Source organism: Lissotriton helveticus, chromosome 5_1 (genome assembly GCF_964261635.1).
Source record: "Lissotriton helveticus chromosome 5_1, aLisHel1.1, whole genome shotgun sequence".
NCBI classification, from domain to species: Eukaryota; Metazoa; Chordata; class Amphibia; order Caudata; family Salamandridae; genus Lissotriton; species Lissotriton helveticus.
In genome coordinates, this window is record NC_136065.1 from 1,252,410,089 (window position 1) to 1,252,434,631 (window position 24,543).

Below are 24,543 nucleotides of genomic sequence, written 5' to 3' on the forward strand. Positions count from 1 at the left end.
GTGTGCACCTTTGGCCCCAACCCTCATTTTCTCTAGTCCCTCAGAACCACACGGGGCCCACGCTGAACTCAAATTTGTCCCCTTTGGGGGTCCTTCTTGCAACCCCACACAGTCTTTAGGGTTCGGGTATCCCTTATCCTGCTGCCTTCTGTATGCTTTAAACAATGTTTTCAGGACACGGGGGCTGGGTGGCTTCTCTATTATGGCAGCCATAAAAATTTTCTTTATGTTTCAGCCGTCCAATCACATTGATCAGTTCCAACCAACCCGAATTTATTTTTGGTTTTTTTTGTTGAGTGAGTCCAGTAGCACCAGATATCTATAATGACGAACTTTAATCTCTATAAAATGGCTGGACAGAATTACGCCTAATCACAAAATGCATGCTGAGTAAAGATCTAGTTTTCCTCCACATTTGTTTGAATTCTTTTCAGCCATTTTTTCATATCCTTGTCTACTTTTACTTATGGAAACTGCATAAGAAAAAGGTTTTTTAAACAATTAGTTAAATACTAGATTATACCATTTGGTTTTATGAAGTAAATTAAAAACAAGTTTAATTATGTTGTTTAGAAGGTGGGGTTTTAGTGGATGTAGCATTTGCTGTGCTGTCTATAGTGAGAGGTTTTTGAAGCGCTCTGCTGCAAGTTACTGCTACAAATCGCCCATAAGTGCATTCACAATGTTCAGGTTTTGTTTACCTTTCATGAATTCCATACTAATTAAATAAAGGGCAAAAGTGAAACTCAACAGCTTGGTTTTTGGGTGTCATTATCCAAATCCATTATCATGTCAGGAGACTAATTAGAGAGGAATCCAAGTTAAAAAAAAAGAGAGGATCCTTAGGAAAGTGCTTTGTCTGAGTCATTCTACTGTAGGCCTTATGTGGCCCAAGCCCACTGTTTCCTTCCTGTGCAGCATTTTCACACTCCGCTGCTGAATGGGTGCTGCTCTTGAGGAATAGAATGGGCTCCAAACATTTCCAGGAAGAATTCACACTACTGGTTGGATATAGAAACACAAAAGTGAGATTCCTGCAATCATGTGATTCAAAGGGCAAATAGGAAAATTACTGTTCTCCTATATGATCCAATGTGCACACTGAGTATTAAAGATCCCTTTTTTGTGCTTTTTGTTGATCCTCACTCTCTCTCCTTTCATCTAAGCTAATGTAAAATCATGTCTTATTAACAAGCTGAGCTTCCTCTTTTTCCTATCTCAGATTCACACATTGAGATTACCATTCTAACCTTGAAGGTAAATTAACAATACTGAATGAGACTGCTGCCTTGAATGGTTTCCCCTGGAGCATTTGGGAAGACACCCGCATACAGATTTTCTGAGGCTAAATAGACTGCAGAATATGTGCTAAAGAAAGCAAAACCTAGTTTGCTTCTCATCTTCTAGAATAACGACTCTTTAAAATAAAGTACAGTTCACGATGTTGGTATGAATTACCGGAAGGTACCTTAGGCAGACGCACAGAAAACTACCATACATGCTTTGCGCAAGAGGTTAGATTATGGAATAGACATATTTAATACTCTAGACCATTCCACCTTCACAAAATATGTCTTTCTGCAACAAGTTAACTGCTCGGTATGCAGAGACAACAGACTTAAAAGTAATCCTTAAATAGGAACGACAGACTAGAGACCCAGGAAAATATTGAAATAGCACTAAAACGTGCTGATAAATGTGGTGGCAATGATGAAAGGAGACAGCAATTAAGGGCCTTAAACTAACAGAAGAATGCAAATGTCATACAGCACAGAGGGTGGTTTGAGGTAGTTACCTCAAGGGGTGACATTGTTTATCATTTAGATGTATTTTCTGGAACAAGGAGGGACAGAGTGATTTGCAGAGAAGGAATCAGGCAGTTGACATGAAATGAAAATCTAGAAGAGTCCAAGAGGTACGATCCATTTCTGGAGGACTAAGCTCTTGTCCAGGACAAAAGGTACATTATCTAAAGACGCAGCTTGTCTGTATTATCAACATGCCCACATAAGTAAAAAATAGGAAGTTATGATCTCAACAACCTCATATCGAATAATTTCAGTTATCAGGAAAGGTCTTTGTTATCGAATGGGCTACAGTATTAAAACACTCTCAGGCGGTAGCTGGTGAACACAATTATACAAATTGAGGCAAATCAAATACTCTGTGCCCATCACAGTGGTCTGCATTCACTTTATGCGAAGATAAGAATCCCAGATGAAGTGGTCCTACTGGTTAATAAATAAGAGACTTGCTTAGCTAGTCTTAGTTACTTTTCCACTAGGCTAACACACTCTTCGATCCTTAGGCGTTAGGCTACCAACAACCCTGCATTAAGTGCTTCAAAATGAAGGGGAGAACCTTTTTTTCTCTCAAATGTGGAGGGAAGATGGGGGGGGTTAGAAATGGTGCCCTTAGGCCAAAGACCAATATGGTGAATGGTGTGTGCGGTTTTTAAAGTATTTAACTCAGACTTGCAAACTTCAGGGCAGGGACAGCTTTACAAGTATAGAGTCCAGTGAAGTGGGATGTATTTTATAAGAGTGGAGGTCCTGCGTAAGGGGAGGGTACTTTTTACATTTTAAATGCCAGCCCCTGGAACTTCTTGGCAGGAGCATGGGAGCAACCATGGATGTTTGAATTCCCATAGGTCTGTGTAACAATGGAATGGGTTTTTACTTAAGTATGGAGCCTAAATCAAATGGTGTACTTGTGGAATTTACCAGCGATGAGGTCAGACTGTTGGGTGGGTGAATTGGGGGGGGGGGGGGGGTGCTTTCACAAATGTAAACCACATTATAACGAATATTCATATACTCACATACTAATTTGATTTGTCTGTAGGCACTTAAATAATTTAAATTATTATCCACCTGAATGACAGTTATCTGAAGAAAAGCTGAGTTGACACTGCCAGAACTCAAACCTGTGACCACCAGGTCTCGGGACTTGTGCTAATTCGAATTGGAGGGAAACATGTTAAGTCAAGAAGCTAGCCTCGGAAACACAGGGAACATTAGGAGTGATAGTGGTGTACACAGTTACTTTCCAAGTTCCAAGCACATGCAATTAAAGTCTCTACCTGAGATTGAGAACACGCCAAATGGCTGTTGTATACAGAAAGTTATTTCTTCGAACTGTCTGGCCCTTGCATGTACTTTCTTGCCTTCTTCCATAATACATATACATGCCCCCCTCCTTAAGTGATGGCAGGTTTGGAAATAAATAAGATGGTAATGCTTTGGGAGAGTATGGTGGGGCAGAATTTAAGAGAGGGGGGGTCAAGGGAAGGCGGACATCAGTCTGCTACAGAGGATGGAGACTGGCCATATGTTGAAGAAAGGTCGCACAGTCTGCGACTACAAGGATTTTTTGGAACAATATAAATTGTTTACAACAGAGAAGAGATTATTTTCTAGAACAGAATGTTAAATGTTTCTTAGAACCTTTTAGTTTGGGGTGAGTGAAGAGCTAGCCCAAACACCAACGTTCCCTAGAAGTTCGACTAAGAACATACTCTCTGCATACATTGTGCATTTTAACCTACAAAGAAAGTGGTCTTTTCTTGCCATATCAGGTGGGTGGATGGTTAAATTCCCATCTCTATAATCTATTTACCAAGAAAGCAGGGCAAAAGCAGTATTCTGACACTAGGTGTGGAATCTCCTCAAACAAGGCCTTCTAAAAGTGTCCCACCACTGAATGTCATTTGCTTAATTTCTCCTTCGAGGACATTGCATAAACGCGGCACATTTCAAGTTTTCCTTTAATTGTTTTCTACCATGTCTAATCCTCCATCTATATTAATTATTTTCTATCTGTTCAATGTCTAATTCTCCATCTATGTGAAAGATACAGCTGCTAGTGCCCCCCTCAACCCAGGATTCAGCCCCACGTAGAGCTCTGCCACTTCCCTGATCAGCACCTGCCCTGAGAAGTTCTTGGTCTTCCCAGCTCACTCTCCAGTCAGTGGTGCTTAGGCTCTGTCCCAGGCTTGGATGTGGCATTTGGGCAAGGCTATCTCTGTTGTTTCTGGGGTTTTCTGGAGCTTGAGTTCTTCTAAGGCTGTGCTTAAGCGCTGGTGCAGGAGTAGAGGTTGCTTCAGGGTTGGTGCGAGGCAATAGTGCATGACGCTCTGCAGTGCTGGTGAAAGTCTCTGGAACTGGACTGGAAGCTGGAGTGGCGCCTGGCATGACATACATGTCCCAGGAACGTGTTCGCCAAGAAGTGGTGCTGGTGGTACTACGTGGGAACGGACTCTGCAGGCTACATTCATCCGTAGTGCTGTGAAGGCAGCTTAGGCTGTGGAACGTCAGAAGATCCTGTCGATGGAAAAACATTGATCAGTATAACTGCATAAGCAAGTACATTACACACTGCATGACTGCGTGACTTCCACTCTTCCTCAGAAAACAAGAGAGCACACTAAAGGTGTGCTTGTTACCATTTACAACGTTATGACCTGTGATCCTTGCAATCTCCAGTGTGCTTGAAGGGAGGGGAAATTAAATGCGTTACAGTTAACACAAGTTGAGGGTTTTTCAAAGAATTGTTATATTTATTTTGCTGACTTTGGCTGCATAGAAAAATAAGTGGTAACTTGCTAATTAACGAATATTATTAACTAAAAGCTTGATTAACTTCCTGTGAGCAACTGTCTAGATTCAGGGCACTGTGAGAACCTTTTCAGGAGTCCCAGGAAGGTGGTGATTACTGGGGTCAAACTGTGTCTATCAGAACGTATTACTATTGGAGTCCTGAGGCTAAACTTACCATGAAGCTCAAAACTGAGCCCCCAAGACACCCCTTCAGGATTTGTCTTTCAGTGTAGCAAAATCGAGCAATATAAAGCTTACTCATGGAGACTGAATGGGGTTGGAGACTCAGAGCTCTATGAAATAATGTATATAAGTTAGGAAGTCCAGCCAGTTCTTAATCCTTGAGAGAGAAAAAAGGAGTACTTTACTGAGATCAAACTTAAACGTAACAACACAATACTGCACATAATGTGTGCGAAGCAGAAAATTAAGTTAGGCATTAATAATACTCTTCAGAGGTTACCGAGGATGACAGTTTAGGCTACTCCTGCAGGACAACCTCGTAAAATACTCTTCTGACACAAATCCCAGAGATTTCCTGGGGGATCCCCTCTGCTAGAAAAGGAGGATTCATAAAGTCTTTGTAGAGCAAAATTCCTGGACCGTAGATCAGTTCTGCTATTTTCTTTTACCTGCCAGATGTTCTAATTCAGAAACATCCCAAATATAAATTGTGTGTCATTAATGTACATAAATAATTTTTATCCTGCTTGATGAAATAAATGCAGTAATATTCAACATATTTATGTTAAACAGAAGTGGGGACAGGACTGAGCCCTGTGGGACTCTAAACCGGAGCTCCTTAGGGCTAAAGAGAAAAGGAGGAGGTTGAACTAAGAGTTTCCTGTCAGTTAAAAAGATTTTAACCAAGATAAAGCTGGCCCCTTATACCCATCACCAACGAACTTGTCAACAGAATGGTACGATCTGTAGAGTTGAAAGCTGCGGAGTGTTCCAGATGCATTAGTGCTCCAGGACCTCTGGCATTATTCACCCTCCTAAGGTCGCCCAGCGCCGGAATAACCCATTCGCTACTACAACAAGGACAAAATCCAGTCTGTTAGCAACCCAGAAAAGAGGGTCCTGCAACTGAGAAAAAAAATAGTCTTTCTAAAATCTTCGACAATAATGATAGGAGAGAAATAGGAAAGAAGTTTCGTGGGTCAGCAGTTTCCAAGAGGGAATTTGTTTTTGTAAACAAAGGATAGAACACTGCATCCTTCCAACAAGAAGGAACCTGGCTCGTTTTATGTGACGGACAGGATAGTCCCAATTGCGGTGCTGAAGAAAGGCACCAATTGCTTAAAATATTTATCAGGACAAATGTCCAAAGGAGAGCCTGAGGGGTGGCTATGCTGAATCATTAAATTTAGTTTTGATTATGCAATAGGTGCAACTATTTCTAAACTAGGTATGGGGTCTTAAAAAACCAGGAGACATGTAAGTTTGCCTTCAGGAGAACATCTATCTGGTGCAGTAAAGCAACAATTTATTCCTCAATAACAGCTCTGATTTGTGTAAATATATCTATAAACAAGCATTTACAATGCAACGGTCTCGCCTTTGCAAAAGTTAGAGCCATTGGCATTGTAAATGACAACATTTTTATTTATGTGTTGGTTTTGAAAACAAATAAATAAATGGCCTTGTCATTTACAATGCCAATAGCTTAATCTGTCGCAAATGTGAGACCTATTGCATACACACACACACACAAAAAAATGCTGTCTAGGATACTAGGCTTAAAAACCTTTCCTGATTTGCATTAGCAAAGGAGAAAGTCTGAGATGCTAAGGGAGGTATTTCTAGAGGCATATGTTTTTAAGTTGGTGGGCGTATCCATTCTTTGCAAGTCTTTTAGATCTCAACCTTGCCGGAGATGAACTCCCAGCAGCGTTTGCTCCACCAGCCATATTTAGAGGCAATGTATTCAGGTTTACTTAAGAGAAATGCCTTGTAGATAACACAACAAACTTCGAAGTGGATTCTGAAACGGAGAGGGAACTAATGTAGTTCTTTCAAAGTAGGGCAAACACGCTCACATTGTCTGTTGTTGGCGATTAGAAAAGCTACCACGTAAGAGAGACTTTGACTGGTGTTAATAAGAACTCTGGGAGAGTAGTGTGGGGCCTCATTAGGCAAATGATAAGACAAGGACCTGGAACGTGAACCAGAAATGTGTAGGATGAAGGGCAAGCTTGATTATGTGCTTTGATGTAAGCTGACTCTTGATGTTTGTCCTCTTTTCTGGACATGCCCTTTGAAGGACACAGATTGGTTAATGAGAAACCTTAAGTATTTGGAAGAAAATGAAATGGGGAGAACAGGCCATCCAATTTCAAAGACATGCCCTTCACATTGGCAAAGCCTTTATTTTGAGATACCCATAATTATTATTATAACCACTACACTGCCCAATCATGTTAACTATCAAACCAATGCCAATGTGATGGGGTGCAATGACGATGAGAGCTAAAAAGCAGTCATGATGAAGCTGAAGTGGCTCATTTCCCTTCAGTTTTCTCAGGTCAATTATTTACTTGACTGTAGCATTTTCTCTCCACATGGGCAAACTAAATGATCCAGTCAGTGTGTTTGTAAGTTGGCTAATGAAGTGCATCGCAAGTCTACTCCACGTCACATAACATGGCAGAACACAATCCTCAAATATTTGCATAAGTCAACTACAGGGGAAAGAGATAACCAACAAGACAGCCAAGCAAACACTTAAGGGTGTCATGTGCCACTGTTTTCTAAGAGGAGCAAATGCTCATCAGATTAAAAGATGTATACAAACTTTGCTCAACAATTTTACATGTTCTTTCTGCACTTGTGCCTGAACACATAAATTAAACGTTAACAAAGGGTCCTGGCGCTTGGAGTTCTTGCGAGACAATAGTAAGTATAACAAACTAAAAGTACTGTTATATGAAAACTGACTCCCAAGTACTTTCAAATAAATGTGTTGTAGGCCTAACACCGATTCTGCATTTTGAGTGAATAACCTTGTATTTCCCAACAACTAGAAAATTAATGATAGCCTCAATCAAAGCACGAGTTAGATTGGTGGAATGAACTTATTTGCCCCGAAAGCCAAAAAGGACAATAAACGCTGCATATGTGCCTCTGTTCCATTAACCAATACTCCAAGTGCAATACTGAGAAATTATTTCTGATAGTTCTTGGGAAATCATAGACCAGTACTATACCCACTCCAGTGTGGTTCAAGAACTCTCAGACCAAAATAATAATACGATGGCTGACCTGCCACAGGACAAAATAGATGTTACGCCAATGCAACATGGCAGATGCATTAAATGGACTAAGACCAGTTTAGTGATGCAGTCATGAAAGAACCTACAAAACACTTATTTCTGCAATTCAACGAGTTTGCAACAGATTACTCTGCTTGCTGTGACTCTATGGTTTATGCTATTTTGATTTTCTCCTTGAATCTCGTCTGGACTTTTGTTACATGGCACTGGCTTCTGAATGATATTTGTATCTCTGTTGATTTACCAGAATCCTGTTTGCTCTAGGCTCAATATAAGGGTATGATTGGATGGTGGCCTCACTCACGTAGTACCATGGGATGACCCTAAACATTTCATTAATGCAACCCAGATATACCGAATCCAGACTGTGTTGCTTGTGTTCCCATCTGAAGCAAACCTGGTCTGACATATGAGGCTGGAGTGTTCCTACTGGATGAGAGACAGGCCCGGGTTGCATATGGATTGTTTCTGCCTGGAGTGGCATGCGGAGGAAAAATATGGAATGGAATGCAGTCCCCAAATACACCAGTGGCTGGCATGAATTCAATAAAAGACATTTCTAATACCAGAGCAATATTAATTCCAATCTGCCTACAATTCTCATAATTCCCAGTGGCTCCCATCTCTTCACCCATTCCATCCTACTGCAGAGTCCTCCCAGGTTTTCCAACAGCAGCACTCGTCACCTACTGTCCACAGAGCTTCAGTGGAGGCATTGCATGTCGATGCAACGTCTTGAAAAATACAGACAATGCAACCCTCTGGGCATGCGCACCACTATTCTAACCAGTTAGCTTACGATACAAACAATGCCCTATTCTGATTTTACCAAATAAACGTAACCCTTCACTTTAAGCAGAAACGTGTCACTTTTTAAAACTGTTCACAAAGAATACTAAGTATTTGCAGACTCGCAGAGTTTGTAAAATTTGGATAGCGTTTTATATATAAAATCTTATTTCGACGAGTGCATGAATCCAGAATTAAACATCCTTCGATGGCTCGACCTTGCCTTGGGTGACCCGGGTAGCGGAGAGTTTCGCATGGCCTATTTCAGCAGCTGGGACAATTAATTCAGCACTTTTTTCATGCAGTCAGGCAGTGTCGTGATCTGTTACCAGGGAAATGGCAGCAGTAAATTACAACCCTGGCTTGCTTTGTCAAGACAAACAATGGGAGCATAAAAAACATTCTCCCTAAAATGAAACAAGATTCTGGAGTGGAATCTCTGCTTATTCGAAGGTACAAGCAGGCAACCGCTGCAGCTGACACATCCTGCCGAACCGTCTCCAAATAAACGGAACCCTTCACTTTAAGCAGAAACGTGTCACTTTTTAAAACTGTTCACAAAGAATACTAAGTATTTTTTCCTGCTAAACTGCCTAAAACGCGCAGACTCGCAGAGTTTGTAAAATTTAGATAGCGTTTTATATATAAAATCTTATTTCGACGAGTGAATGAATCCAGAATTAGACATCCTTCGATGGCTCGACCTTGCCTTGGGTGACCCCGGTAGCGGAGAGTTTCGCATGGCCTATTTCAGCAGCTGGGACAATTAATTCAGCACTTTTTTCATGCAGTCAGGCAGTGTCGTGATCTGTTACCAGGGAAATGGCAGCAGTAAATTACAACCCTGGCTTGCTTTGTCAAGACAAACAATGGGAGCATAAAAAACATTCTCCCTAAAATGAAACAACATTCTGGAGTGGAATCTCTGCTGATTCGAAGGTACAAGCAGGCAACCGCTACAGCGGACACATCCTGCCGAACCGTCTCTAAAACGGGCAGGTCAGCGAGGCTCGAGGCGCGTTCATTCACACGGAAGGTGCCGAATAAATCCAGCTCTTGTTTACAGTTGAGAACATTTTTTTTTAAGGATTAGGTGTTTTTACCTTGAAATGCTGCAAGTGTGTTTCCCATTTAAGGAAAGTGCGATTTCCGTCTCCGTGGACCGCGCCGCTTGCCTCGTGCACTCTACTAACAGACTGTGTAAGACACGAGCCCTAATACAAAGTGAAATCCATCAAGGCAAACTGCTGCAGCAGCATTGCAAGTCTAACATCACCGAGGGAGCCCTCGTCCTGATTACAGCAGTGATGAGGAGAAAAACAAGCGCTCGTTCTTCTTTCTCTCTAAGCTCCCTCCCTTTCAGACTGGGCTCCCGGGCTACCTGCTCACTTAAAGGTTCCTTATCTTCTTTAAGGGGCCATCTGGACCCATAAAGAAGATAAGAAACCTTTTACTTCAGCAGTACGTCAAGGAACCCAATCTGAAAAGGACGGAGCTTAAAGAGAAAGAAATACGTCATGGCGACCTCTTCTCTAATGGCTAGCCACCGTTTAGGAGGCCAGCCAATGGAGAAGAGGGGCGGGGCTTAACCCTCGCTAGTGTAACTCACCCTGAAACATAAAATCTCCCGAGCTCGACTGCGCACGTGCGCAGGATGCCACGCGAGACCTAAAAACTAAGGGCTGTTTACAAAATAGAATTGGGATGAATGTCCAGATTGCAAATAACTGGTTCTTGAAGTTCTTTTACAATTTTAAACCACTTTCAATAGATAGGGCAACATAATCATTTGTTTTTGCATTAAGTGGAGAGGTAACATTAACAATTACATTTATAAAATATTGGGGGGGTTGCCCGAAGTTCTTTTGGTGTTCCTTTGTTAAGATAAGGAAATGTTATTTGCGTCATTTGTATGACCACTGGGCACCGATAGCGATGAAGAAAGTATACACTTTGTAAACACCCAGATGATTTAGCCTGCCAAAAGTGTTACACCCCGCTGACCTTTTTAGGCAAACTGTGAGCAGGATTTGAACAATTATATTGTTAAACTGCCTCGACTTTCAAGCAATGCCTTCAGGAAGTACCCAGTTCCTCATGAAATAGTCATTGTTCAACCATTGGGGCTTGTACTGTCTCTTGTCTTGTTATTTGTGTTTAGTATATATGCTTACTATTTGAGCACTGTGTAGTCTGCACTATGATCATATTGTGTATTTCGTACCTTGCGTAAGAAATTGTGTCAATAAAAAAGAGTGTACAGTACGTATTACAAATTATTTTCAATATTTAATAAGGATTGAAATGTACAATTGGATATGTCTGAAGCAGAAAAGAGGTTCCCTATCCAATGAGTCCCACCGAACAATTGTTGTATGATGGCATGTTATATCATCTGCACCAGAGTGAAATCTTGCTTTACTTATGCTCATCTAAAAACCAAGGGTGAGTTTATTCTGGCTGCCATAGGGAGATTTGTGGAGGGGCTTCTTGGAATACATTTCTAACCATCATACAGAGAATATAGTACAGACTTTCAGTAAATTTAATAGATGTTAGGTACTTTCTTAATGTTCATATTACTAATAACGCTTTTGTTGATGTATAAGGATTTACTATTAACGCTATACGTTCCCTAGGGGCACAGTTCGCTTTCAACAAAAATGTATGAACAGATGTATTATGATAGTTCAGAATGTCTCTGTGATTGGTGGTTACACCTATTCTGGCATGTTCTGAGGTAATCTGTATACTAATCTTTCCTTGTGAACTATGGCCAAGAAAAGTCTGGTGAGACTCCCGTTTGTTCCCCTGATTTGCACATCACTAGGCTACATACAGCACATGGGTTTGAGCAGTGAGGGAAATCTACCCGTAGGGTGTAGGTTGACAAGTCAGAATTACTGCAATTCAATTTGCTATTACCAGTTCGTATATTAGCAGGAGCAGCATTTATGTGCATCTAATTGCTGTTATACGCTCTATTCGAGGAAATGTAGCAAGTGTTACAAATGACTAAATACATATCATGCCAAGTGTGTCTCATCTAGCAAAAGCTTTCTGACACTATTTGTCGGCATTTATGCTGCAGCCACAATTAAGACGCTTTAATAGTGCAATTCAGGCAGTGGGTCCAACTCAAACTGATTACTATGATAGTGTAATGTTAAAGGTAATTATACATTGTAAAATCGTGTATTGACCATTCCCTGAATTTTACTGCATTTTGTGAGCACAGTTTATTCTTGCGTCTGTCTGACCCTGCCTTTCAGCTGCGAACGCAGACAGCCAAAGGTTACATGCACACACATAATTGTTTTTGTTTCTCACTTCACCTAGCGTGAGAGATAAGCTGCTAAAACAGACAGTGTAGGACGTGTACAGTATCCTAGAATGAGTAAGTGAAGATTTCTGCCTCAGCTCTCACCGGAGCCAGACCAGCTCAGTTTAGTGACCTAGCCACAGCAAGTGTAGCCCGCACCTACAGCGCAGATGAAAGGAGGAGGTGGGCCTTCTAGAAATCTCTCTCCACGTTAGTTAAGAGTATAAAGACGAAGCCCTCTTGGCACTTTGACAGGAACTCTGCTGGGAGTGGACGCGTTGCCCAGGGCTTTTGTGCCAGGTTGAGAACTCCGACCTGAGACTATCAACGGGTTCCCCAGGCATGCTGGAAAGGATGATGCTAAACGGACAGCCAGTTAAGTATTTCAAGTTGTAATTATTTAGTCTTGTGCACATAGTTATCTTTCTGGCATTTAATCTTGTATATGCATTCACTATATGCATTTATTTTACTCTGCATTATTGCCATTTGATGTATGGGAACTTGCTGCAATAAAAAGTCCCCTTTATTTGCCAAATGAGTGTTGAACTTTGTTTAGGCTGTATTTCGGCACTCTAGAGTCCTATTCTGAAGAGTGTCACGTTGTGTCCCGGTATTTTGAAGTCTTGCTCAGGTGTTCTGAAGAAACAGCAAGACATGTTGGCGTCACTTGCAGGATTCAAAGTGAAAGGGGCAGAACGTTTGGCAGAAAAACAAAAACGGTTAAAATAGGTTCCCAGATACCAAATTAAATACCAGGATGGGAATTCATTTCATATAGTCAGCTTGCTCATGAGTGGTCGCACATTACTGGGTTGAGGGAGAATTGGAGTGCCTGTAAGTCTGATGCGCAGCCAGAAGATGTATTAATTTGCCTGCAAAAGGTGTCAATTGAAAAAGGAAAATAATTTTGTACACTGGGTCAAAGATGATGAACCCTCTTAAATGCTAACAGGATGCATAAAAAATGTATTCAGTTAGAAAAGGAGAGTGAAGCAATGTAAAAAGAGTAGTGGGAGCCAAGAATACTTCTGTAATGCAGTCATTTCAGAATAGATGCTGCAAGCTAAGTTGGAAACTTATCAGCCTGTGATCGAAAAAACGGCGATTCGTATGGCACAATATAAATGAAAAAGTGTAGAGGACGGGTTAACAAGAGAAAAGTGCTTTTGGCTATTGCCAAGACTACTTTCAAGTGGAATCCAGAGCAGTGGGATTGTAACATATGGATTCATCAGATTGTCAGATTCTGGAGGAGAGTGTTTTCAGGATATTAGTCAGAATGAGGATCGAAAAACCATACAAGTATAGCCAATACACCGGCTAAAGTTACAGCAACACATCCACAAAATCCACAGGGGGTTGTGCCAATATCCTTGGAGGATATCACACAGCAGATTAGGGATGTGATGTAGACAGAATTCGGCATAGGTTGGGTGAAACATTAATTGCACGGATGGTGCGCTTGCTTAATTTAGTTGCACAGCGAGTGCATTTTAGATCATGAAGTTTTGTTTACTAAGCAGTGACCCTGTTGTGCAAGATAAGTTTAAGAATTTCAGGGAAATGCGCAGACCACTTTATTGCGGTTGGCAGCAGGATGTTCACGCAAATACTCAACTGAGTCAGATTGGCCGCCAACTGATAAGCCCTGGTTTACACTAAAGAATGAACAGCAGTGAATGAAAGAGGATGTAATGAAGATTGCAATTCTCATGGGTGCTCCTCATGATTTGATGAAAGGATTGCTAAATACATCAGTATGAAATAAGATAATTTGTTTAGCTCCCTCGGCCTACAAACATGTTATAATGACGCTGTTGATTAATCAAACAGGCAAACCCGTGTCTCAGGTGCTCGAGGGAGTAGATGAATTGGGTGAGTTGAGGGGAAAGGAACAAGACTGGGGAGTCCTCCTGGTCTGAAACTCGTACTGTTAATAGTGTCTCCAGGAGAGACATGTTTATGGTATTGTTGAAAGACAATAAATTGATGGAATTGGTACCAAGAGCATGTGAGAGATGTAACGGAGGTGAGGGTTGGATAAAAAGGAAAGTAGAAAGATGAATCAGAATGATAAACAGGTGAATCAGAAACAGGTGGATTCAGAGGTGAAGGAGGAAAAAAAAGAGAATGACAAAGAGAAAGAGCCCGCAGGGAAAAAGAGAGAGAACCCTGTCTGATGTGTGGGGGGTAGTGGGGCGTATGAGTTATGATTATGGAAGTCGCCAGACTCCGATGCAGGGGAGGGCTCGCAATGATAACAGAGCCCATGTTACGGTTGCGATTTATATGATGAATGGGAACATCCAAAATGTGCAAGCCCTAGTGGATACCACAGCGGAGGCCTATTTCATACATGGAAACCCAAAAAAGTTTAAAGGAAAGTATTTCACAATTACAGGTTTGGGTGAAAAGGAAACACGAGCAATATAAACTACGGTCTTTTTGAGAATTGGGAGTCTCCCAAAGAGAGAAAACGCTGTTTTGTATTTAGAGGATGGCTGTTATCAGTTTGCATCAAAAAGGTACATCTCAGTAATCACCAGGAGAGTAGGCCATTTTAAGATTCCTCCAGTGAAGGTGGGTAAAGCTACTAAGATAATTCCTGAATATGAATATGTAATACAATACCCAATTAGTAATGATATATCCTTTAGATACGTTACAGCCAAAATTCTGGCCTCATGAGCTCAACAGGGAAAGGGATGCTTGAAGTCAGACCTCTGTCAGAGCTATTCCCTTGCAAATTGCTAATGACCTGCCAGTCGGAGCGGAGGCCAGCATTTTAGCTATAACATCTCTAAAGGATATATCATTACCAATTGGGTATCATATTACATTATTCATTTTGTCTCTATATTTATCAAAAAGACCAGGTTTTGGAGTCGCTCAGAACTAAGAGGGGCTACAGGGATCAGCTTTGTAGTCCTGATGAAAAGCCTAGGGATATAGGCTTGAAACATGAAGACCTTGAGAGAGAGACACACACATTAATGTAGGTGTCTCAAATGTCCCCCTTTTTAACCATACCAGCAAGAGGTCTGAATAAAAACATTTTTGCTCCTACTTAGCGAGGTATTTTACATTCCAGAAAATACCTCCCCACTCTTATACCATCAAACTCTTCATGGTATTGGACTAAAAGTGCTTCCGCAGCAGAACGGGCAGAACCCGATGATGAAGCATGGCACCAAAGGGATTCTTGGTGGGTGAGGGTTATTTTAAGAAAACTTTTTGTTTTCCTTAAATAGAGTGGAAAGATAATCAAAACAGAAAAGGTGGGCTCTTTTCATGTTATAACATACAATATCTCTGTTGCAGACATTTGTTATAGCCTTACATGTGATCCTGCCAAAATTAGGCAAGTGTCAGCAGCTAAGGCTTGACTGTTCTTTGAGTAACATTTCCAGATCACAACGTACATTGCGTCAGTTACGGAGTGATAGTTTGTGTACTACTGTATAACAAAATGTCTTGCAAGCATATAGTGCATGTTGCTAGTCACGTTAGGCGTGTTAAATGACCCAAGGGATCTCTTTTTTCATGTGGCAATACATCATACACCAACATTCCAGCAAACCTGACTGGTGGACCACATGCCTTAACACGATTAGGACTTAATGATGTTTACTTTGCATCCAGCTTTATGTTCCCGCTATGCTAGAGACACATTTCAACTGTCTAAAAACGGATTCTGAAATTATTTTGTTATTCACAACTGAATATATTAGTCTAGCTACATCCATAGTAGGCGTTCCTGGGTTAACTCTGTATAGTACCAGGATAATAAACAAGCTTGCATGCTTAATCGTGAATAATATAAATGAAACTTCTCCTGCTTTAGCCGATTTGCTACTGGATGTTCAGTGAATAAGAAAAGCAGCTTTCCAAAGAAGGGCTGCTATTGACTGTTTACTTTTAAAACATAAAGATTGATGTACAGATTTTGAAGGATTGAGTTTTTTCAATTTATCTGACCATTCCACACCCGACCATTCCACGCCCATCCATTCGCATCTTAATGCATTGCATGAATTAGTCAAGGGAGTGAAAAAAGATGTAGACAAGGGATAACGGGACTGGTTATTTGGATCATTGCCTGATGTTGGGCAACTTCGCTATATTTTGAGTGTCATTTTTATTATAATTTTGATAACTATTTGTTGCTGCATGCAATGTGTGCCTAACTTTATATCCTAGTTTCATCCTAGAGCTATAACTTTCACACCTATGAGTTATGCTAATTATTTGTCAAGGGTCAAGCGGTGGTGTGTAATGCTACTGCACTGATACAATGTGAGATTGTGTATTGACCATTAACTTAATTTTATGCTACATTTTGTGAGCACACTTTCTCCTTATGTCTGTTTGACCCTCTCTTTAAGCTGCGAACACAGGCAGGCCCAGGTTACAGAATTGTTTTTGTTTTTCACTTCACCGAGAGGGATACAAATGTTATAATGGACAGTGTTGGATGCGTACATTGTCCAAAGATGAGAAAGTGAAGAATTCTGCCTCAGATCTCATTGGAGCATGGACAGCTCTGTTGAGTGACCTTGACGCATAGAGTGTAGACAGCACCTACAGTGCAGATGAAGGGAGCCTCTAGAACTCAATCTCCTTGTTAGTAAAAGACAGAGACCTCTTGGCGCTTTAACAGGAACTCTCCTCTCATTTGATATATGGGAACTGGCTGCAATAAATATTCTCCTTAATTTGGCAATGGATGGTAGTGCTTTGTTTAGGTTGCATTTTGGCACTCTAAAGTGTGTAGAGTCGTATTGTGAAAAGTGTTCACGTTGTGTCCTGGTATTTTTAAGTCTTGCTCAGGTGTTCTGAACAAAAAGCAAGACAGATCGCCTGCTATTAGGGTTAACAACACAGTGTAAAATACGAGGCCAAGCACCCTACGGATTACAATAAAAAAAAGAAATAACGTCAGAGAGCACTAAAAAAATAAAATAAAGATAAGGCATCCTGGAAGTGCAGGCTCCTAACAGCCCAGTGGCATACAAGGAAATTAAAATTGGCTTACACAAGAAGAATTTTTAAAGCAATGATTTAAACCTCGCTGGAAAAATACAGTCAGGCAGGCAAGAGGTCTGAAACTCAACTCTGCCAAACTCTAGGTAAAAATATTTTCTTTTAAAAAAAAAATGAAAAAAGCAGCATGTCCATTTAATGGACAAGGGCTTTCCCCATATGGGAATGAAAATGAAGGAATGGGGGTCTGTCGTCTTTTTGCAGCCCAAACACAAGGAGATGATGGACGGAGCGCTGAAACTTTTCAGACACTCCCCCTAGTCACAGATCTGGCTTGAATCCATCATCATTCTTTAGCTCACTTCGCCACCCCAATTCAGACACAGCTATATGCAAATCAGTCTTGGTCCTGTGCCTCATGGGAACAGTCCAGCCAGAACTGCCAAGCCATGTCTTCCTGAACCAGAAACAAGCATCCTGGGACCGGGTTTGGGCTAAAAGCAGACCGCCACACTAATTCATAGCCATTTGTAGGGGTCACAAACAACAACCTACCTAATCAACATTCATTAGGCAGGTGGCTTTGCGGCATCCTGTGCCTGGGCAGTTTGCAGTTCCGACACCTTGTACACAGATCTCATTGCAAATTGCAAACCTGTTCGTAAACCAATTTGCACATGCTAGTTTTCAAACAGATATTGGCACATTGGACCCACAGTCTGCAATACAACCAATGAGATGCACACTAACCAATATTTGAGATCACTCCTCTGGACCAGGAAGTGCAAGCATGCTGCCGGACACAGCTGGCCAAAATTGCCAGAGATTGAGGCTGCAGATTACCATGTTTAACTTTTATTTTAGAAAGTTGCTGGGATCTAGATTTTTTTTTCTTTCCTTTTTGTCTACCACAATATTCTTTAGGTACACCTCTCACACAATTGTTAATGGTAGAGCGCTTCTCCACTACAATCTTTGACAGAAAGGCTGCCAACTCCTTTTGGGGGTGCTATCAAGGAAGACCGAGAAAGCCTAATTTTGACTCACAAAAACGTTAGTACATATGAGCATATATGAGATATGTCAGACAAAAAATTATTTTGAGGAGAAAGTGTGCCTCTAGAAGATAAAAAAGCTTGGGTAAAACACACAAGGTGCTCTTTGGACTTGCTCTATTGCATGTTAGAAAGGAACTAAGGTACAATGGATGTGCATATGGACCCTCAACCCCAACATCAGTTGTGGTCAATGTAAAAAACTCATTGCAGTTCTGATGCATTTTTTTTGTAATTTCGTGTATTTATATGTTATTTGGTAAAAGGAAACAGTTGAAAATCATGGTAAATATAAAAAAAACTTGTTTTTCTCGGAGGAGCAGCTTTGCAGCTAAAAATAATCGAACATTATGCACCTGGGGAGGATCCTTTACTTGTCAAATCCAGGCTTTTGGGAGTGGGTAGGGAAAACCTTTGGGGGAATAGGAGTTTTTGGAGTACAGTGATACAGCAAAGAAGTAACCTTGGTTTTGACTGATTTGAGCATTAAGTTATGTAGCACCTCAGACTGAGACCTAGGCAAAAGGAAAGTGGTGACGTGAGCCCAGAGGTAAGGGAAGGAATGATAGAATGTGTCACCAGAAAAAGAGAAAGCATAGAAAACCGAATGATGACATGATGTCCAAAGGGAAGAGGTGCATACTGAGGGGGAAAGACTGAGTTTTGGGTGATGGAAGTCATCATATGGTACCAATATACCAGGTATTGAGAATGACAAGAGTGCGCTGGCTAATGCACAGATGCCAGGAAATCAACAATAAGTAGGATGGTGATTTGATACAATTAAATATGTAGGCAAACACAGCTTTCGTAAAGGGCATTCTGCTATAGCAAGATTGCACGTGACCATATAGGCTCTTGGCAGTTAGGTAGCGGGGGAGCTGACTGAAGACAATCTCCTCAAAGACCTTGAGACAAATGAGGGAAAATATATTTATTGAAAGGATTAGAGCTGTTAAAAGCAGTTGTTTCATTTCAGGATAAATGGTAGCGGTCAGATAAATATCCCGAAAGGCAGGCTTCTGTGTGTTGGGAGTAAGGATTGTTTTATCAAATGTCCGTAGGATGAACGATATTTGAATATTTCTTACCGTAACCACAGACTTTCATTTACAAAACAAGAGTTAGGATCTGGAGTTTACAGGCCAATTACAATTACTTTGAGTATGGGCATGCGGTGGAATAAGTATTATCTCCTTGATGCAATACTATGTGCAACGGGAGGAAAATGCATATGGCTGTGTGTTGTGTTGCAGTCCCCAGGGGTTGAGAGGAACACAACCTCTGTGCGAATTGTTTGAGGCCTCTGGGGTTTCACGAGCAATGTCCATGTTCTGGGTACTGTGCGATACATTATAGGCAGGAAAAGGTGGATGCACTGGGTATAGTACAATGGTGATGCCAATAGCTGGGAGAAGATGACTATTCTAAGAGCAGTTGTGAAACTTGATGTGTATAAAAGAATGAATGTTCTAGGTGCCCTGTGAAAGGGTTTTAGCAAGAGTACATATTCTAGGTGCAGTGTGCCAATTACAGACACTGAAAGAGTGTGGCTATTCTTGTAGTGAATGAAGTTAGACTTTTCAAAAGAGGGCTAATATAATGGGTACAATCTCAATATACACAATGGAATGGTTGTGATATGCACAGCTGCACTCAAAGTCGGTCAAAGATCAAGGTACCATCCTCCTCTTTGGGTTACCTGTTCCAACCCCTTTGTAGATAATCTCCAAACACTGTGAGAAGTAGCACCACAAGAATAACTAGTCATCTGATAAATTAAAAATACAGATAGGCTTCATAATTCATATTTCGATTCAAAATGTCCAAATATATCCAATAATCTATTTTAAAAAGCGCAAAAGTCACAGCAACAATTTGTGGAAGGAAGATTTATTTTATTTATTCCGTCTGATCATTCCCTGTATCAGGTCAAATAAGTCTTATTTGCAAGCCAACAGAACACCATAATGTCGTACTGGGTTACTGTGAGGAGAACAGACCTTTATGTAATGCTGAACTCAATCCACTAAATGAATCGAAGGAGCATTACATCATACCACACATACTGGGTTACGTGCTTTATACAGCGGAATGAGCTGTTGGTATAAGGAACAAGACTAGATTTTGTTTACAACTCAATGCCCTGAAGAAGTCCCTTAGTCTATGGGACGAAACATGTTGGCTGTGTTTCATATCAGATGTAACAAGAATAAAATTAAGAATTTCTTACACAGCAGGCGCCTCATATCGCAGGTTGTATAAGGCCATGAGGGCTGATGCGACCGGCCCTCTCCCAGGGGCATTTGCAGCACGGAACACTGGCACCTCTGAGAGACCGGGACTGGAAGATGGTGGGCACTCACACACACAATCTCAAGTAATGCCCGCATCTGGCTTATTCACTATAATTATGCACATTGTAGATACATGGCACCGGAGAGAATAAATCGCATGGCTCCAGATAAACCCAACTCATGTCCCAGGTGTCATGAGGAGGGGGTTAATTTCATGCATCTGGCCTGGGAGTGCCACTGGTACCACGCTTTGGGACAGAGATAGTGGAGAGGGTCAGAAGCAGTGTTAGCCGCCGTGGTCAATTGACACCAACCAACTTCTTGCTAGGGTTAATACGCAAACATAAAAAACAAACCCAGATGGCCTATAATCTTCAGCAACTACTAGAATTGCGATTTTCTAGATGACAGTGGGGGTGCCTGAGGTCACGGCGTGGCTGAGGGATGAGCGTGAATGGACATTAGAGGAGGAGGTGCACATGAAAAGGTGTTGTAGAAAAGAGATACTAGAAGAGGACTTTAGGAGCATGGAGGGAACTCAGACAGTGGCTTCTGGTTGGGGAGACACAGGCCACCACTCATAGTACATTTGGGGGTAGCAGTTGCCCGAGCTCTGAAGAGGAAGGGGATTAGCTGGCTGGTGTGATTGGGAGGGACCCACATGGGATTGTTTATGTATGTCCAATAACCGGGAATGTAACTAATGTGGCTAATTCCAAGCTATTCATGAAGGCTCACTATGGAATGTACACCTGTGTTAATTGTTATTCAAAATGAATAAATAAAGTTAATAAAAAAAGAATTTCTTAAACAAATTGTTCATGCAACTGTTTGACATTTTAAATACATAATTGGTCATATTTGGATGCTTTACTTTGGAATTTGAATTATGAAGCTCATCTGTATTTTTAATTAGGCAAGGGGCCAGTAATTTGTCTGATATACCCATTGATATAATGGGTGTATTGTGCTAAGATTTAGAATAGCGATTTGGGGGTAGTTTGAGACTCCAGCTGCTGGGAGAAAGTGAGTGTTCGTGAGCTATGTGATGCTCCAATAGTTAAGAAGATACTTATGCTCTGGGTGTAGAATTTGTAAGAAGCTGAAGACTTATGGTGCAATCACAGGAAAGGAAATATGGCCATTAGTATTTGCTCCCCTAGGCTGGGGTCTCACCTGAGTCATCTTGGCAAGGTCCAAGGAAGGTCTTGGCTCTTGTGCTTGTGTTTTTTCTGGGTGCCGTCGCTTCATTGCTCCCTTTTTCTCATGAAGGACACAGGGTTGGGAACGGCTCCTAGCCAGCCCTCCCCCTGTCCGTCTCAGCAGCTCAGGAGTGGAGGCAGGTGTACTGCTCATGGAGGGTGGGCCATACTCTGAGGAGACCAGCTCCCTGGAGCAGGAAAACGACCTTTGCATATCACCCACCATTGGGTCATGGCACCAGATCTCGCCTGCTTGCCCATAGTTGCCAGACATCCTGAGGGAATGGTGCCCAAATCCAGATGGCTCGTATGATGGGGAAGTGGCAGCAGAGCTGGACGGGAGGCTGAAGCTTGAGCTGCGCTGCATGTGATTGGAATCACAGGAATAGTGCTGGACGCTGCCCCCACTGTAACATCGCCTCTTTTCTACAGGTGTCCACACTCTGGAGCCATGGGGTCTCCAGGAAGTGCGGCCTGAAGATCTCTCATCTGAGAAGGAAAGAGACCGACACTGGCGCTTGCTAGGAGGTACAGATGGGGTGGTACATGAGTCACTGATGCTGAGGCCCTGGATCAAGCTAGTCACCCCACCTGCACCAAAGGACTCCGAGACCTGGGAAAGGTCATCTTTGTCATGTTTTGGAGGGCAGTCCCAGAGAGGGGGGCTTGACTCGTCCATCTGCAGAGGGCACTTCATGGTCAGACTTTCCCCATCACAAGGGTCCTTCTCCTAGAGGGGAATAAGAATAAGGGGGGGTTATTTCTACATATGAAATACTGTAAGATGTTGCATGGCATAAAGCACCATTACACATGGCAGCACAGAGAAATAAATGCAACAGAGAACCAATACAGAATGTTGTGTATGTTTAACTATATGGGTATTTGTATGGCGTGAACCTATCCAGGAAGCAATGGAGCGCTAAAATGTTCCAAATTTACTGAAGAGATGCTATACCAAATCAATGCTGGGACTGGTGATTGAAACTGACAAGATACATTTGTTATATTTTAAATAGTGGGATACAGAACCCAATTTAGAAATCCCAGAAAGTATATGGGATATAATCTAGATTAGTGCTGCAAAGTCCTCAATTTGCTCACAGTACAAAGAAAACTCATAGAACACTAGTGAGATGATGTTTCACACTGACAAGATTGAAAGCTATGTTTGGGTCTTCAGACTGATATTGGAGGGACTGTGTTGTCAAAGGGACCATCACACATATGTGGTGGACATGTTAAAAAATCTAATGGAACAGGGCAATAATGCTACAGAGAATAACGATTAAAACAAGAATTTCAATCAGCCTTGCATCGTTGGTGTTAATGTTTTTTTACACTGGGGATGACAGCGCTTACCTACTGCAGTCAATTATGTGCAAAGCCATTACACATTTTCTGTTAGCAGTCATGCAAATCTACATACCATTTCTAGAAAATGGGTGCACGCCACAATATATCTTTGGTGAACCAAAATATGAACAACATATGCCATGGAGAACCTCAATCTATCATCCATTATAGAATGGAAGTTCATGAAGGTGTGGACTCCATTGAACACAGACGAGAATTGGGTGGAAATGTTACAGTCTATATTCTAATCGCAGTGAGACAATCTGATTTGTCTAGTATTTCCCAAAACCGGATTACTAAACACTTGTGCCTGTGATAACATTATAATCATATTGTGGCATACATGAACAACTTTACTTCCAGTCATGCATAATTTTGATATTCTGAATTAGTGTGCAGCTATGAATGCCTGATAAAAGTGTGCTTATTACTTTGGAGCTGTTTAACTCCTGAAGGAAGAATTTGCAATAACGTCCATATTTAGATAATTAGAACAATGTGCCAAGAATTATAAAGGTTTATAGACACCTATTATCCAGAAGTTCAACGCTGGGCTTAAGCTGAATGTTTAAATTTGAAAACAAACCAACTGTGGCTGAGGCATGAACTGAGAAAGCAGTAAAGTCCATAGCATACAGTGGTGCCACACTAAAATAATAGATGTGGCGTACAGAGGATCTTAAAGAATCACCTCTGGCATAACAATCTGAGGGTGTTCAGCTTAAATGAGGGGAGATGCAAGGCGATTGACTTTTACAGGTTTTGATAAGGGTTTTAAGCAAGCCTTTCCTAATTGGAAGTACTCAGTCTGAAATTACACAACATGCACAGTACTTTCCACACAAAAAAAAGTATTAAGCGGATGATAACCCTTCCATGCGCTAAGTCAGTGTTGCTAACTTCCAACTGCCCTATGAGCTATTATGTAATATTTTTAGCAATCTGCAAAACTAAATACAGAACTAATACCAGTTTTATACCAAAGGAACTGAATTTGTACTCTTATGGGTTTAACAAGTTTTCAAGGGACATAGTGTTGTATGGCGTTTTAGATTCCGAATGAATTTTTCCGATTCATGCCCTTATATAGGAACAATCCACGTTGCCCTTATATAGGCATAGAAATCAAGCCCTTATTTAGACATAGCCCATGCTGCCCAAATACAGGAATGGTTACTTCCTTCCGTTCATCAAACGTCATAACGATTTCTTGGAAAACCAGACTCTTAAGCAGAAGGGACTTCCCCTAGCCTGGATATTGATTTCTCTAAGAAACTCATTTTATGCATGAACAACTGTTCCTTAGGGGTTCATCCATGACGTTCATATGCTCGACTTTACGTCAAAGCTGGCATTTCTAAACACCTTCAAGGTATAAATATACCTTCACTTGCTATAGCTAACCACGGTGTGGTTCGGTGCAGTTCGATGGCCTACTTGCTTGACGCAGCTCGCTACAACAAGTGCTGAAGGAAGCTGACTCGCCAAATGACGCACTGACAAGAAGCTGTCCTCCTCTGCTGAGAATCCAGCTCCAGTGTTTCTGACTCCCCTTGCGGGTGTTGGGAAATCGAGTCCGAGACAGAGATCAACCTCCTTCATTCCAAGGTATGGAGCGGATTGGAACCTAGAGAAACCTTTGGCAGTTCTTGGCAAAAACTAA

General features: G+C 41.4%; 1 protein-coding gene across 3 annotated transcripts in view; it reads right to left on the reverse strand.

The window, feature by feature from the left end:
* Positions 1-1,518: 1,518 nt before the first annotated feature.
* The window catches only part of FAM53B (family with sequence similarity 53 member B), a 38,486-nt gene continuing 15,461 nt past the window's right edge, over positions 1,519-24,543 (reverse strand). For all 3 annotated transcript variants that reach the window (XM_078644025.1, XM_078644027.1, XM_078644024.1), the window contains exons 3-4: positions 21,499-22,254; positions 1,519-4,322 (exon numbers count right to left, since the gene is read on the reverse strand). In XM_078644025.1, coding sequence (XP_078500151.1) covers positions 3,804-4,322; positions 21,499-22,221 — 1,242 coding nt within the window. In that variant the 5' untranslated portion in view covers positions 22,222-22,254 and the 3' untranslated portion in view covers positions 1,519-3,803. The remainder of the gene's footprint in view (positions 4,323-21,498; positions 22,255-24,543) is intronic.